Source organism: Panthera uncia, chromosome B1 (assembly GCF_023721935.1).
Source record: "Panthera uncia isolate 11264 chromosome B1, Puncia_PCG_1.0, whole genome shotgun sequence".
Taxonomy (NCBI): Eukaryota; Metazoa; Chordata; class Mammalia; order Carnivora; family Felidae; genus Panthera; species Panthera uncia.
The window spans coordinates 20,126,852-20,141,405 of record NC_064811.1 but is presented as its reverse complement, the minus strand read 5'-3'; the positions used below and the strand labels follow the sequence as shown (position 1 = coordinate 20,141,405).

At 46.4% G+C, this 14,554-nt stretch overlaps 1 protein-coding gene across 5 annotated transcripts in view; it reads left to right on the top strand.

Annotated features, from left to right (window-relative positions):
* The window catches only part of SEL1L3 (SEL1L family member 3), a 104,590-nt gene that overhangs the window by 64,454 nt on the left and 25,582 nt on the right, over window positions 1–14,554 (top strand). For all 5 annotated transcript variants that reach the window (XR_007458073.1, XM_049631868.1, XM_049631869.1 and 2 more), the window contains exons 13-17: window positions 1,336–1,476; window positions 5,495–5,557; window positions 8,624–8,800; window positions 11,990–12,117; window positions 14,396–14,479. Coding sequence is in view for 4 of the 5 variants with exons in the window: in XM_049631868.1 (XP_049487825.1) it covers window positions 1,336–1,476; window positions 5,495–5,557; window positions 8,624–8,800; window positions 11,990–12,117; window positions 14,396–14,479 (593 nt within the window). In the remaining variant the exon portion in view is untranslated. The remainder of the gene's footprint in view (window positions 1–1,335; window positions 1,477–5,494; window positions 5,558–8,623; window positions 8,801–11,989; window positions 12,118–14,395; window positions 14,480–14,554) is intronic.

Here is a 14,554-nt window from a genome sequence, read left to right as displayed (position 1 = left end):
GATAGAAATGAAAAAGAAGCATCTTGGGGTGCAGTAGAGATTAGAGGGATATCAAGAAGAAGGGCCGTGAATTCAGCTAAGAGACTAACAGAAAATCACGTGCAGTATGTTAGACCAGAGGACCAACCTTGTCTCTTGAACATGTCTTGTGTTTTTGGAAGGACTTTTCAGAGGTACCAGGAAGGGCAGAAAACTGGGAGAATGTTCTCTATCTGACTTCTTCCCTTGATTTCACTATGAAGAGAATCCCTTAATGGGAGACAGCTTAGGCCGATTGCACCGGTTGGGAGAAAGCCTCCTTCCCCAAGAGTGGATTTAGCTTTTGCTCTGTGCTCCTGGTGAGCACACGGTGTGGGAAGAGCCTCTGGGTCTGTTAAGCAGGCAGAAGCTCAAAGATGGGAAAAAGAAAGAGAACAGAAAAGAACAAATGCATTGACAAGCAAATAGTTCAGAGACCCTTTAGTGATGAATGGGTCTCCCATCTGTCTGTAGAGGTCTTCCTAGAATTTCAGGAGATACTTTGAGGGACGTTGTAGGTATTTGAGGAGTGAGGGGAAGGAAGAGAAGGAGATGAGAGAAGAAGCAGAAAGAAAGACCACAAGAGGCCAGAATAGGCCAGAATGTTAACAGACATTGCTCTGGCTCCTGTTGGACATCTGTCCCTGACCTGCAGTCTTTCTAGTGCAGGAAAGAATTCTAGTACCTAATTCTGGAAATGCCACTGCCAGAGTCATTTCCTGGGTACTCCAGAGCTTGCATGAACTTTCCTTCCTTCATTTAACAAATCTTTGTGGAATAGCTTCTATGAGCTTCTACTGAGCTTTGCTGAATGGGGGCTGAGGGGATAAAGGCAGACAAAAAAACATCTTGAGGTTCCTATCCCCAGAGAGCTCTCAGCCTTGAGTGTCATGGTGGAGTCAGTCGTGTGGAAAAATGCTGGGATGGGGAGAGATAAGTGCCTTCCTGATATGGATGTGCACAGGCCTCCATGCCATTCACTAGGCCAAGTGACAGGCAGTACCTCCCAAAGGAGAGGGGCTTTGAGGACAGGAGACAGTCGCGATTGTTGACCAAGTTCCATCCAGCTCTGGCCCTGGGTGCTACAGATACGTTCACATACACGTGCACACGTGCCTTGTTTCCAGCTGGTGCTGAGGACTCGTATTTACACGAGTTCACCTTTCAGGGCTTCCAGTTGGAAGATAACATGCGCCTACCTATTTCTTGGTTCTCATAGGAAAACATTTTGAACTTGATTTGTCCTTCCACCTTTTAAAGTCTTATGTTAAGCATTACACAGGAAAGTCATTCTTCTAAATTGCAACTGTCTTGAAGCAACGATTGGCCCAGATGCTGTTTTGGGGCCAGCAAGGTGTGGCCAAGAATCCTGAAGCAGCAATCGAGTGGTACGCCAAGGGTGCCCTGGAGACTGAGGACCCCGCGTTGATATATGACTATGCCATTGTGTTATTCAAGGTAAGAATCCCTCGGTTTGTGCCAACGTTATGCAATTCTTATCAGACTTCTGAGCAGTTTCCTGTAGGCGTGCTGGCAAACAAGGAATCTGTAACTGAAAGAACTTAGTATGTATGTGCTTCCGTCACTCTTGATGGAAAGGGATACTTGCTGGAAAGGCAGAATCAGAAACAGTGCCCTGGTCTCATTTTTAATCATTAGCCTTATGTTTGGCACCTGGATTCTCTTTGCTTTTGCAAGAACTGTAGCATTCTGGAGGAGGCACCACGTTTTACGGATTGGAAAACGGCCATCAGCCCCCAAGGGGGCTGCAAGTTCGCCACCAGGCAGAGTTGTCATTGAATTACAGCTTAACCGAAGTGTGTGTTTGGGCTGGATCCCAACGGTCTGGTTGGTCAAAACAAAGATCTTGCTTTAAGCCAACAGGAGAATGGTGGGGGCCGGGGCGGGGGCGTTTGAAAGCATTAGCACAGGAGACAGAGGGTGGAGTTCAAGTCCCTCCTCTGCCATCATCACCTATGTGTCCTTGGAGTTATTTGATCTCATGGGACAACGGTAATGATCACAGACTGAATGAGATAATATAATGAATGGGCTTCAAGAAATGAAAAATACTGTATCTTACACGAAATCTGAGTAGATCACACTGCTTGAGCACTTATTACCGGACTTACATGTATTAATGCATTCAATCCTCATAACGACCTTGCGAGGCAGGCCCGGGGGTGCATTATGATTGAACAGAGGCAGAGGAAGGTTTTTTAACTTGCCCAAGGTCACACAACTGGTACATTTTAAAGATCTGGGACTGAGCTCCAGGCACTTTGGCTTCAGAGTCTGTGTTCTTCACCCCCAAACACAGAGACATCAACTCCCCAACCTTGGCAAAGCAAAAAGCTGTTGGCTCCAATAAGGAAACCCTTAGATCCTATGTCATGCCCAAAGCAAGTGGCTGTCCTCAGATAGTGAGTGTCTTCAGACAAGGATGTGGATTTCTGCGGCCAGGTCCATCTTTGGAACCACAGCTGTGGCCACTCACTGATTCACAACCTTGACTCTGCTACATTTCGGACCCTCCACAGCCTTAAAACCTATTGGTTGATGTGGTTTCCAAATGTAGAGTCTGGACTTCCCTTTCTCAGTTGTCAAGTCAACACAGAAACGGCTTGACTCCTAGCCATATGCTGATGCATCCGTGTGTTTATTCAATAAACACCCATTCAGGGCTGACAAAATGCCAGGCTCTGCACTAGATGGAGTGACAGATGGATGCGGGCGCCGCGTCCCCGACCTCAAGGGGCTCATGCACTGGTGGAGAGGGCAGGCACGGAGAGGCACCTCTCCACCGGAGCTGGGGCCGGCCACTGTCAAAGTGCAGAGAAGATAATGGCTCGAATCGGACATGACTTCTGCCCACCCGGAGCTCGCCATCTAGAGGCAGAGGCAAATAACATAAACAAATGACTCTGGAGATGACCTACTGTCTGCTTTCCCAAACCTTAGCGACTTTTGTTTTTCCTGCATTCTAACTAAGAATCCCTCAGTGGGATCAAGGAAGCCGCTCATTAGCGTATCGAAGATCTTACCTCTGGCCAGAAGGTCACTTTAAGTGTATTCCACGGGAAAGAACCCCATGCAGAAAATGAGCTTCCCAGATGTGACAAACAGTACTGTGCTCCGGGCTTTGTGTGGGCCTTGGGCATATTGTGTCATGGTGCCATGACAGCTGCAGCTTGTCCAAGACAAGACAGTCCAGGCCATCCCGTCTGGCATCCACAAGAGGACAGAGCTTTGACCTTTCCTACAGCAGCTGTTTTTGATTAATTCACTCAGTGGATATTATTGAGCACTTACTACGTACCAGGGCTTTCCATTTCTCTCACTTAACAACTTCCAGGACTACTCAGATTTGTGTAGAGTGCATAGCCCCTGTGCAGGAAGTTATCCCACTTAGGATGAAATGAACAAGTATTCTGGAAAATGCAGGGCAGCTAGAAATCAGAGTATCTGAGTTCTAGTCGTAGATCCGACTGTAAGCCTTTGGATGAGTCATCCTCTCTGGGCCCCAGTTTTATTCCTTCAAAGCAGAGACGTTGCAGAAGATAAAATTTGAATTCAACCAGGTTCTAACATTCTGTCATCCTGGTCTTTCTGACACTTTTCCAGAAGTCCAAAAGTGTTGTCTCATTGCCCTATCCAGTTTTTCCAAGTAGCCTTCTTGTTCTTTTTTTTTTTTTCTCTCTTTTTCTCTAATTAAATGAAGTAATGGTGCATTTCCGAAAAATATTTTCATCTTCAACTTTGCCTCAGCTCATTGGCTTTATTAAATAGGTAAGTTAAAGTCTAGTAGAAAATTTGGTGCATATAGTTTCACTTTTAGTTGGAGTCACGATTTTATTTTTGGGTCCTGAAAAAATAGAGACAACCATATCCTGCATGTTTTCTGGGTCCTGCCAGGAGGTTACAAATCGTTATGTGTTCTCAGCACAGAACTGGAATGTACAGGAGGCAAGAGAGAGTGGTAGTTGTGTGCTTGGACTCTGGGGCCTGCCTGCCTGGGTTCAAATCCTGCCTCTATATCTCACTCACTGTGCTAGTCTGGGCAAGGGCTCAGATGGGAATGCTCACAGCACGTCTCCAGGCTTGTGGTGAGGATTAGGTGTGACAGCCCAGGGTTGGACACACCCTAATTAATGCGGGAATGTTTGCTAGTGTCATTTATTTGCTGTGGTGCTAAGTATTTCAACAGAGTTAAAAGCTATATTCATTGCAAAGCCCTGCCACATTATGTCACAATGTGACCCCATCAACCGCCATGTCTGAGGCCAGGAAGAGTCCAGGGGGCACCTGTGGTGTGTGTCAGTCACAGATTCCAGTTGAGTTCGGTAGCAGCGACGGTTTTCATCCAGCTTCCGTGGCCCGCCATTTTTGTTGTCAGTCCTGTGTTGAGAGAGACCTCAGGGACCCCTCCAGCTCCCCCTCAGACCTGCCACTTCCCCACATGGTCCTGCAGACACTTCAGCGTGATCCCACGAAGTTCCTCTCTTGCAGCAAGAACCCCAAGGAGCACCTGGGTGGCTCAGTCAGTTGAGCGTCCGACTTCGGCTCAGGTCGTGATCTCACGGCTCGTGAGTTCGAGCCCCGTGTCGGGCTCTGTGCTGACTGACCGCTCAGAGCCTGGAGCCCGCTTCGGATTCTGTGTCTCCCTCTCTCTCTGCCCTTCCCCTGCTCGCACTCTGTCTCTTTCAATCTCTCTCTCTCAAAAAAAAAAAATTATATATACTATATAAACAGATAAAATTATAATATTTTTATAAAAATATATAAAATTATAATATATATTTATATAGTATATAAAATTATTTTCTAATATATTTCTCTCTGTGGTGGTGCTCAAACCACGTCTGCTGGGAAAACTTGCTTTTGCCGGAGGAACCTTGTCAGTTTCTGTCAGCATCTGAGGCAGAGGGTTCCAAGGGGTCCTGTCTCCTTCGCGACAGGCTCTCAAGCTGGTTCTGAAACCACCGTGTTCCACCCTGGGGACTCCTGAGAGGACCCAGGAAGGCTGCAAATGGCAGGCCTGATAACTTTTGACTGTCCAGTGCAGATAAAGCGTGATATCTGGCTCACGGATGAGACCAGCCCCAGAGGAACGCATCCAGGATGACCAAACTCATTCAGCCCTATTCTTCAGGGCTTCTCCCAGTGGTACCTGTGGACAGACAGGAATGCGATCCACTGGATGATAATGGGGGATTTTGTATGGACGCTAAGCTGGGAAGGTCAGGTCCGCTGCCTCAGCTCCACACACATAAGCAAAATAATGGTGGTGGTGGTGGTGATGATGATGGGATAATGGCTCTGCATCGAGAGATCTTTAAGGGAAGACTTCTAAATAGGAAGGCTCGGGTTTTATTGTGTAAGTATTTTACCTGGAACACTGATATACCCGCGTGATGTCTTTGAGCGCACTCTGGGTTGATTTTCTTCGTACTCATTGCTGTTTATCATGGTTTAGGGTCAAGGAGTAAAAAAGAACAGACGGCTTGCCTTAGAGCTGATGAAGAAAGCGGCTTCCAAGGTAACACTTTTGCATATTGTCAGAGGGAAACATTTGCACCACGCATGCCCACACGCCTGCAAATCTGCCAAAGTGAATGGCCAGCCTTTGGCCCCGGTAGAAAACAGGAGTCGGGAGGGAGGTCACTGGCATTGCGGTGATTAGTCATTTTGGAGCTACAACACATACGGAAACCTGTCACAATGGGGACGGCAAAATTCAAAAGCTGAATTCACCTTCCAGTCAATAGAATTCAGGCCGATCTTGTTTGAAGGCTAAAATTATAATCACCAGCTGCCCTGATAACAAGCAAGGGTTGGGGGTTGGGCGGGGGGGGGGGGTAGCGGGGCTCCTTGGAATTGAATAGGTATGTATAAATGCCATTGAATTGGGAAAACCAAAGGGCTAATTCCCTTGAAGCTTAACCCTGTCGTGTCCAATGCTCCTTTACTTCCTGGGCTTTAATAACGGAGACGTTTATCCAGTTTGTTGCCGGGTTTAGAAATTTCTTTGCTTTGGTCACTATTTACTCTTCGCTGCTATTGTCAACTCAGCTGGTTTCACTCTGGCCCTACAGAATGGAGGTTAAGTATCGTTTGTGAGGGGACGCACCCACACACAGTGCACGCGTACCCACCCAAGTACACTCAAGGGTGCACGCATGCAGATTGGCAAATAAACACATTTGTAGAAACCACTGTAATTCTACAACCTTGACAGGGTCCTCTCTAGCCCTTCTGGCTCTTGAAAATGCCTCCCTCCCCCAGGCTGCCAATATCTGCCTTACCGACAAAGACTCCTGAAGATCCCGTGCTGATTTTTTTTCCCTCATTCCCTCCCCTTGAGAAGTTCAGAGTGTCTTTTTTGTGTCGAGCAGAAAGTTGGAGCATGGAACAAGAGAGCCAGAAGACTTTTCCTCCACCTCTGTGGTGTCAAGAGGGCACATGACCCAGGAGAAGGGAGCCGACTTCAGCACACAACAACTCCTGACCCCACACAAATGTTAGGGCAGAGGTAGAGAGGCAGTTTCATGGTGGTCCTTGAGGGCATTGTTTCCAGAGAATCCTAAAATGGGGCAACGCTGGGGTTTCCCGGAAGCCGGGAAATTTGTGTCTCTTTGGCCATTGTAGTGGTGCGTTGATGTCTACTGTGCTTTGTCTTGAAGGGGTTTTGAGCAGAGCTTGGTTAACTATTGGGAGATGCAGTTTTATAGCCTGGAGTCACTGCCTCCTTAAAAGCGCTTTGTGATTCTCACTCATTCACTCAGCAAGGAATTTCTAAGTCCCTACTCTTTGTCAGGCCCTGTGGCGAAGGCCGCATATCATTTGATTTTTGGAATGAGTGAAGAGTCACATGGAAGCAACTCTGGTGATTGAGCGGTACCTCCCCAGAACAAAGTATGAATAGTAAGCAAGAAGACGGGATTTCTTGTGGGGCTCCAAGTGCGGTCCCTCCAGGAGTTCCGCAGATGTTCTGAGGGATGGCAGGTGCATCTGAATAGGCCTGTGGCCTCTGGCTTCGCAGCAAAAGCCATTGTGAGGTGTACATTCCACAAGCCTGTTCCAAAGCTCGTTCTTGCCACTGTATAGCATTCCCTGGTCTGTTACAGTATTGAAATGCATTCTGTAAGATTTACCAGCAGACCACCTTGCACCTGCTACTGTGTGAGGTTCAGGAAGAACGCTTCTATGCCTAGATCCACAGCACTGATACTCCTTCCAGATGTCCGTTATTTTGGAGTCCGCTATCTGGGGGGCCTGGAGATCTGAACCCTACTCTCCATCCTCGGGGTATAGGGTTGGACTCCATTTTGTTTAACACCGAGATTCAAAGGGCGGCTTTCATTCATTCGTCAACTATTTCCTGAGCACCTACTCTGTGGCAAACACTAATAAAGGGACTTGGGAAACAAGATTCCCGCCCTCATGGAGTTTCTCTTTTAATAAGCTTTGTTAGTTTCTTTCCCCTGGTCTTCCCGACACCCCGAGTCCAACAGAGAACCTAGAAAGCATAGCCTCTTAGGATCCGTGGCAGACCGAAAAGGCTCAGACTGGGATCTTGGCATGTATTCTTAAGGGACACTTGTCCTTCACTTGTGAAAGGGGGGTGAAAGAGGTTTGGTTCCATACTTAGCCTCTAACTTAACAAGTCTCACAGAGGCAAGGGCGCCGTTAGACCCTCGGATCCTTTCTCCCCTGCTTCTTCGTTTGGTTTGGTGGGGCTGGCAGGAAGGGAGGAATGAGAACACTGGACGCCCAGGTTACACACAGTGTTCTCCCTGCGGGTGGGAGGCTCGATCCGAAGCACTCACACCCCCTCAGGGCTTCCGAGCTCTCAACAAGCAAGCCGCCCGCTGCCCTGTGGAAGCAAGTGGGAGCTCCTAAGGAAAGCAGACGAGAGCACCTGACAGCACAAATCAGCAAGCACAAGGAGGCTCCAGGCTAGATTCGCATGAAGCGCTTCCTTGGTACCAGCCCCAGGTTTAGACACAATTTGAAAACCCTCCTCCCATCTCCACCGCCCTCCACCTCTGCCTCGGCCGCACCAGACTCCACCTGTCAGAACCGGGATGCTAAGTGGCCCCGAAGCACCTGTGTTTTGCCAGCCGCTTCCCTCAGAGGATTTGTTGGTGTTTGGGGCAGAGGAATCAACAGATGGGCAGGCGGGTCACCTAGAAACTGTCCCAGCCGGGGGTTGGGGGAGTGCCTGGCCTCCTCTCGCAGGTGAGCGCTTGTGAGTTTCAAGGTCACTGTTGACACTGCAGGGCAATAAGCAGCCTTTTGGGGACAAGCGCATTGCGTAAGAGCCCCCAGGAGCTGAGTGAGGCTTTGGGGGGGTCAGCATGACCGCTGAGCCAGGAGGCAAGAATCCCAGCAGCAGCCGGAAGAAACCCACCTGGGAAGGCTCTGAGGCAGGCTTGTGTTTTCTAACTCTTAGCGTTTCTTTAATGCCATCTGCCCCCAAAAAGAGATAGGAAAGGTTTTGCTCAGACTCAGGCAGAGTGCTTTCGCAGCAATTGATTCTCTTTAGGTTTCACTTAAAAAAAAAAAAAAAAAGTAATTTCTTTTTTGTTGTTCTAAAACCCAGGGATTGCATCAGGCAGTCAATGGCTTAGGATGGTATTACCACAAATTCAAGAAAAATTATGCCAAAGCGGCCAAGTACTGGCTAAAAGCAGAAGAGATGGGGAACCCGGATGCATCGTACAATCTTGGAGTCCTGCATTTGGATGGCATTTTCCCAGGAATTCCTGAAAGGAATCAAGTAAGTCTTGAGAGCAGCTGGGCAGGTGGCCGCCAGATCATGGAGCCTTGAAGGTCTTACGTGCCCCGTGGGCGGTGCAGGATGAGGCCCCGTGGGCGGCGCAGAATGCCAGCCAAGACGCAGACCCTGTCCTCAAGAAACTCAAGGGTCCAGTTAGGAAGATAAGATAGCCAAACACCAAGGACGGCATCTAGCCAAGTGTCCAGTGTGTGCTAATTGCTATGACCCAAACGGCTCTTAATGGGAAACTGTGAAGGCCAGAGCAGTCAGGAAGGCTTCCTGGAGGAGGAGGGCCTGAACTAGGGAGGGAGGAGGAGATGATACAAAATGAGAATGCATCAGAGGCAGTGCAGAGATTGATATTACTAGAAGGAAAGAGAGCTGGGTCCAGAGAGGGTTACCGGAAATGAGACGAGATTTAATGAGAGTAAAAACAGGGGTGCCTCAGTGGCTCAGTAGGTTAAGCAGCCCTCTTGTTTTTGGCTCAGGTCATGATCTCACAATCTGTGAGATTGAGCCCCATGTCAGGCTCTGTGCCGGCAGCTCAGAGCCTGCTTGGGATTCTCTCTCTCCCTCTCTCTCTGCCTCTCCCCTGCTCTCACTGTCTTTTTCTCCAAATAAATAAATAAACATTTTTTAAAAATGATAGTGAAGGGGCGCCTGGGTGGCTCAGTTGGTTGAGCGTCCATCTTCGGCTCAGGTCATGATCTCACAGTTCGTGGGTTCGAGCCCTGCGTCGGGCTCTGTGCTGACAGCTCAGAGCCGGGAGCCTGCTTTCGATTCTGTGTCTCCCTTGTTCTCTGCCCCTCCCCCACTCACACTCTGTCTCTCTCTGTCTCCTTCAAATATAAATAAACATTAAAAAAAAAATTTTTTTTAATAAAAATGATAGTGAAAACAACAGTGATAGTCTCCAGCGTTGGTGAAGCACTTTCTCTGTGACAGAGACTCACAGATACTTGACATGCATCCTGCGTCATTCTGTCCTCTGCAACAGCTGCTGTTACACCCATTTTACAGAATGAACACTCAATGCTCTGAGAGGTTATGTCACTTACTCAGAGTCACACACTTAGTGGAGGCAGGGCCTGGATCCCTGCACAAAGTGAAAGCCCCTCATTATTAATATTGATGATGGTAATTATAATTTCTGCACCATTACATTCTGCAAATTCCATCGAATGCCCATCCAGGCACTCTTCCAGGCCCTGGGGATACAGCAGCAGACAAAAACAGTCCCTGATCCTGGGAAGCTTACATTCCAGTGGGGAGGAAAGACAATAAACAAAGAAATATATAACATGAGAGCAGGTGGAGATACGTGTCACGGGGCAATAAAGCAAGAAATCAGAGAAGGCCTCTCTGATAATGTGACATTACAGAGACTCCTAAGATCTTACATGTATCTGGGAGAACCTTCCAGAATGAGGGAACAGCCAGGGCAAAAGCCCTAGAGGAGAACAAGCTTGGCATGCTCAAGGAATGACCGGGAAGCTGGAGCCACAGCAGCAGGAAGCAGGGGAGGGGCGTAGGTGGGAGATAAGGTTGGGGAGGCAGGGGCACAGGTCATCGTAAGGACTCAACTGCTCCAAGGAAGATAGGAAGCCTGTGGGCAGCTTTGGACAGGGCAGTGATGTGCTGTTTTAGAAGCCGCCCCTGGATCCTAGCAGAGACTAGAATTAAAGAAGACAAGAGGGGAGCAGGGGCTAATGTATTGAATCCGAGGGAGAAAGGAAGGGTGACCCCAGAAGGGGTCGGAAATGTGGCTCGACTACTACGTATGTACATTGAAGGTCAAGGTGACCGGGTCGATAGTGTTTTGGACGTGAGGTGTGAAAGGGGAGAGGAGTCAGGGTGACTTCAGAGTGTTTGGCATTTATTGAGGTAGAGTGGAGACGGCATTTAGTGGGATGGGCAGGACTGAGGCAGCAGCAGATTTGGGGGATGGGGGACCAGAAGATTATTTTTTGTGAAGCATCGTACTAAGCCTTGAGAATACATCTCATTTAATCCTTGAAACAGCCTTGGGGCGGCAGGGTGGCCCACGGTTAAGCATCTGACTTTGGCTCAGGTCATGATCTCAAAGTTCGTGGGTTTGAGTCCTGTGTCGGGCTCTGTGCTGACAGCTAAGAGCCCGGAGCCTGCTTCCGATTCTGTCGCCCTCTCTGCTCCTCCCCCACTCACGCTCTGTGTCTCTCGCTCTTTCGAAAATAAACATTAAAACAAATTTAAATTAAAAAAAATCCTTGAAATAGCTTTTCCTGCTAGGTACTATCAGAAGCCACATTTTTCAGTTGAAGAAAGTGAGTTAAACTCTCAGTTGGAGAGATTAACTAACATGCCCAAGGTCACACAGCTACTAAGGAACAGAACTGGGATTTACACCCAAGCCTGTCTGATGCCAAAGCCCTGCCTTGAGAACAGCTAACTGCCTCCGAAAAATAATAGTACCCAATGGAACATACACCCTGGTAAATGTTTGTCTTCTGCATTGCTAATGTCTGGTAACCCGCCCACGTATCTGCAAGTGTGGATTTTTTTTTTTTTTTAAACGTTTATTTATTTTTGAGACAGAGAGAGACAGAGCATGAACGGGGGAGGGTCAGAGAGAGAGGGAGACACAGAATCTGAAACAGGCTCCAGGCTCTGAGCAGTCAGCCCAGAGCCCGACGCGGGGCTCGAACTCACGGACTGTGAGATCGTGACCTGAGCCGAAGTCCGACGCTTAACCGACTGAGCCACCCAGGCGCCCCAGCAAGTGTGGATTTTTTATTGTCACATTCTAATTCTCACCTTCCTACTGGAAATGCAGTTTCTGCACAGGGGTTTGAAGGAAGGTATTAAGCAAGGTCAGGAAAGTAAATGCCTGGATTCTCACCTGGTGTAACTTCTGGTACGTTCTCCTACTTAGCTTGTGGGGGTTAGATGATTCATAGCCACGTGCTGTCTTGTTTATTTACTGGGTAAACTTAACACTCGCTTACCGTTAAAGTAATCACATCCAGAGGCCAGCTTCTGTGGTTGGCTGTCTTCCTGAAGCTTGACTTGGTTTTCCTAAAGATACCAGAAGTTATGAGCCTGTGAAAATCTCAGGCGTTAAGTGTCTGTCTCACCACATTGGCTCTGGTGAAACCGGCCCAACTAGAAGGACTCCTTACCAATGAGATGACTTTGCTTATCTCTCTACAGACGTTAGCCGGTGAATATTTCCATAAGGCTGCACAAGGCGGACACATCGAAGGAACCTTGTGGTGTTCTCTCTATTATATCACAGGCAACCTGGAGACCTTCCCTAGAGATCCCGAGAAGGCTGTGGTGTAAGCATCTGTCAGATGTCGTGTGCGAAGGAAAAGCCATGTACTTTATTCATTCACAATGCCTGACCATGGGGTTCCTTCTCTTTGTTTTGCAATTTTTAATTTAATTTTTTTGTTATCAGGTATACATGCACATAGTTTAAAGAGCCCCATAATTTGACAAGGCAAACATAGATTAGAAATCAAGTTAAAAAAAAAAATTTGACAAGGGAAACCAGGAAATCTGCTACCCCACCCACCTAGACTCTTTCCTGCTCTTAAGAATAAGTCGCTTTCAATCTTTGAATTATTTCTTTATGATTGGCCTCTATCTTTAAATGACATGTTTATACCACTGTTTCTTGTTATTTTCATCATAGGCTTTGTCTAATGACGTCTCACTGTGGCAGATAAAGATACAGTTCTCTCTCATTCAGCTACCACCTGCTATCCCACACATCCACACTTCCCACCCTGTCCCATTTTCCCAATAAATATATCATTATTTTGGTTAGATTAGTATCAGGGTGTCCATTATTATGACCATGTGAATGCTGTGCATGGCTGAGCCATGCATTGTCCTGGGACTACCTTTTCTTTCTTACACAGCTTTTTGTTTTCTGTGGAGTAGTAATTATATTTAATTGTTCTTTAGTTGCTTAGCTTTCTGCGTACTTACCATTTTTCATGTGCTTAATCTCCACATTCTCCCAGGGTTGTCCAAATCTCTCCTCCGTATGTCCAGACCCACCAGGTATTCTATTAACCTAATCTTCTCGGGGACATCTCTCCCGGAGTCTTCAGGACATAGCTACCCTCCTGAAATTAACTTTGTCATCGTTGTGAGGGTTCCCTTTCCCTTCCTCTCCATCTCTTTTGGGTTCTGTTTGCTGGGCCCTATTTCTTCCTCTTTCTCGGTCTACTCCTACACTTTTGTAGAGCACGTTGTACAGTAATGTCCTAAAGAACGGTGAACAGGAGGCACATTTTCGAGGTCACACATACCTGAAAATGTTTTACAGAGGTTGGCAAACTATGGCCCATAAATACCATGTGTCCCACCATCTGTTTTGTATGGCCCCAAGAGCTAAGAATACATTTTACGTTTTAAAGCGTTGTAAAACAAACACACACACACACAACAATGAATATGAACAGAGACCATAAAAATATTTACTATCTTGCCTTTTACAGAAAAAGAGAAAACAAACTTTGCAGACCTCTGCTTTAGACCACGCTCACACCAATAGTCTGGCTTTTCATCAGACATTTGAGAGCAAATCCAACCTGACCTGAACTCAGTGATGAAACTTGACCTAGACAGATTTGAAGCTTTATCATTGTTATTCAGGATGTTTGGTGTGAACATTCAGATGTTTCATACATTTCCTTGTTATCTTTTTGTTACTGATTTCTAGCTTAATCCCACTACAATCAAAGAATATATTCTGAATGATTTCAATCCCTCGGAATTTGTTGAAACTTGTTTGATGACCAGCATATTTTGCTACACCTGCCTTTTTTTTTGTTAGAGTTTGCATGTTATATCTTTTTCCAGCCTTTGCTTTCAATCCTCTCTGTCTTTTAATTTCAACGTGTGTTTCTTCTAAGTGGCATATAATTGGGTTTCTGTGTGCTCTTTTTTCAGTCTGAAAAGTTTCGTTTTTAATTGGTGTATTTAGACCATTTACATTTAATGCAACATATTGATACATTTGGTTTCAAATCTACCATTTTACTGTTTATTCCTTATTTGTCCCATCTGTTCTTTGTGCTTCTGCCCCATTTTCTGACCCTTCCTTTATATTAACCAAGTATTTTTTTAAACATTATTTTATTTCCCCCTTCCATTAGCTTGTTAGCTATGTACCCTTATAATATTCTTTTAGTGGTTGTAAATCTAAATATTACAACAAGCCAGTTCATTATTAATAAAAGTCTCCAGGAGAAATTAGAGAACAGAAAAAAATGAGGAACCTTATAATGAATCAGTATATACGTTTTAATGGAGAGAGTACTAGAACTCTTGGCAAAGATTATCTTTTTTCGTATGGGTGGTTATTTTTCATTAGGTACCTTTCGTGTCTTTGTTTCCATGCATGATAACTCCTGAGCATTCATAAGAAAAGGCACTGAATGCAAAGCTCTCAAAATGCATAGTGTTTCGTTCTGATTTGTTGCTGTATAAAAATTCTAGCAAGCAAAATATTCCCCAAGTGGGATTTATTGAGATCAAATGAAGAAAAAGCAATTGTTTATTTGCCACAGTTTGGGTATTTTCTCGTTCCTTTCCTTTCAGATGGGCAAAGCACGTAGCTGAGAAAAATGGCTACTTGGGCCACGTCATTCGCAAAGGCCTCAATGCCTACCTGGAGGGTTCATGGTAAGCTGGGGACTTCTGTTAGAATGAACTTTCTCAGCTCTCACCTTTCAATTTGTCCGTGTAGTCTTATGAGAT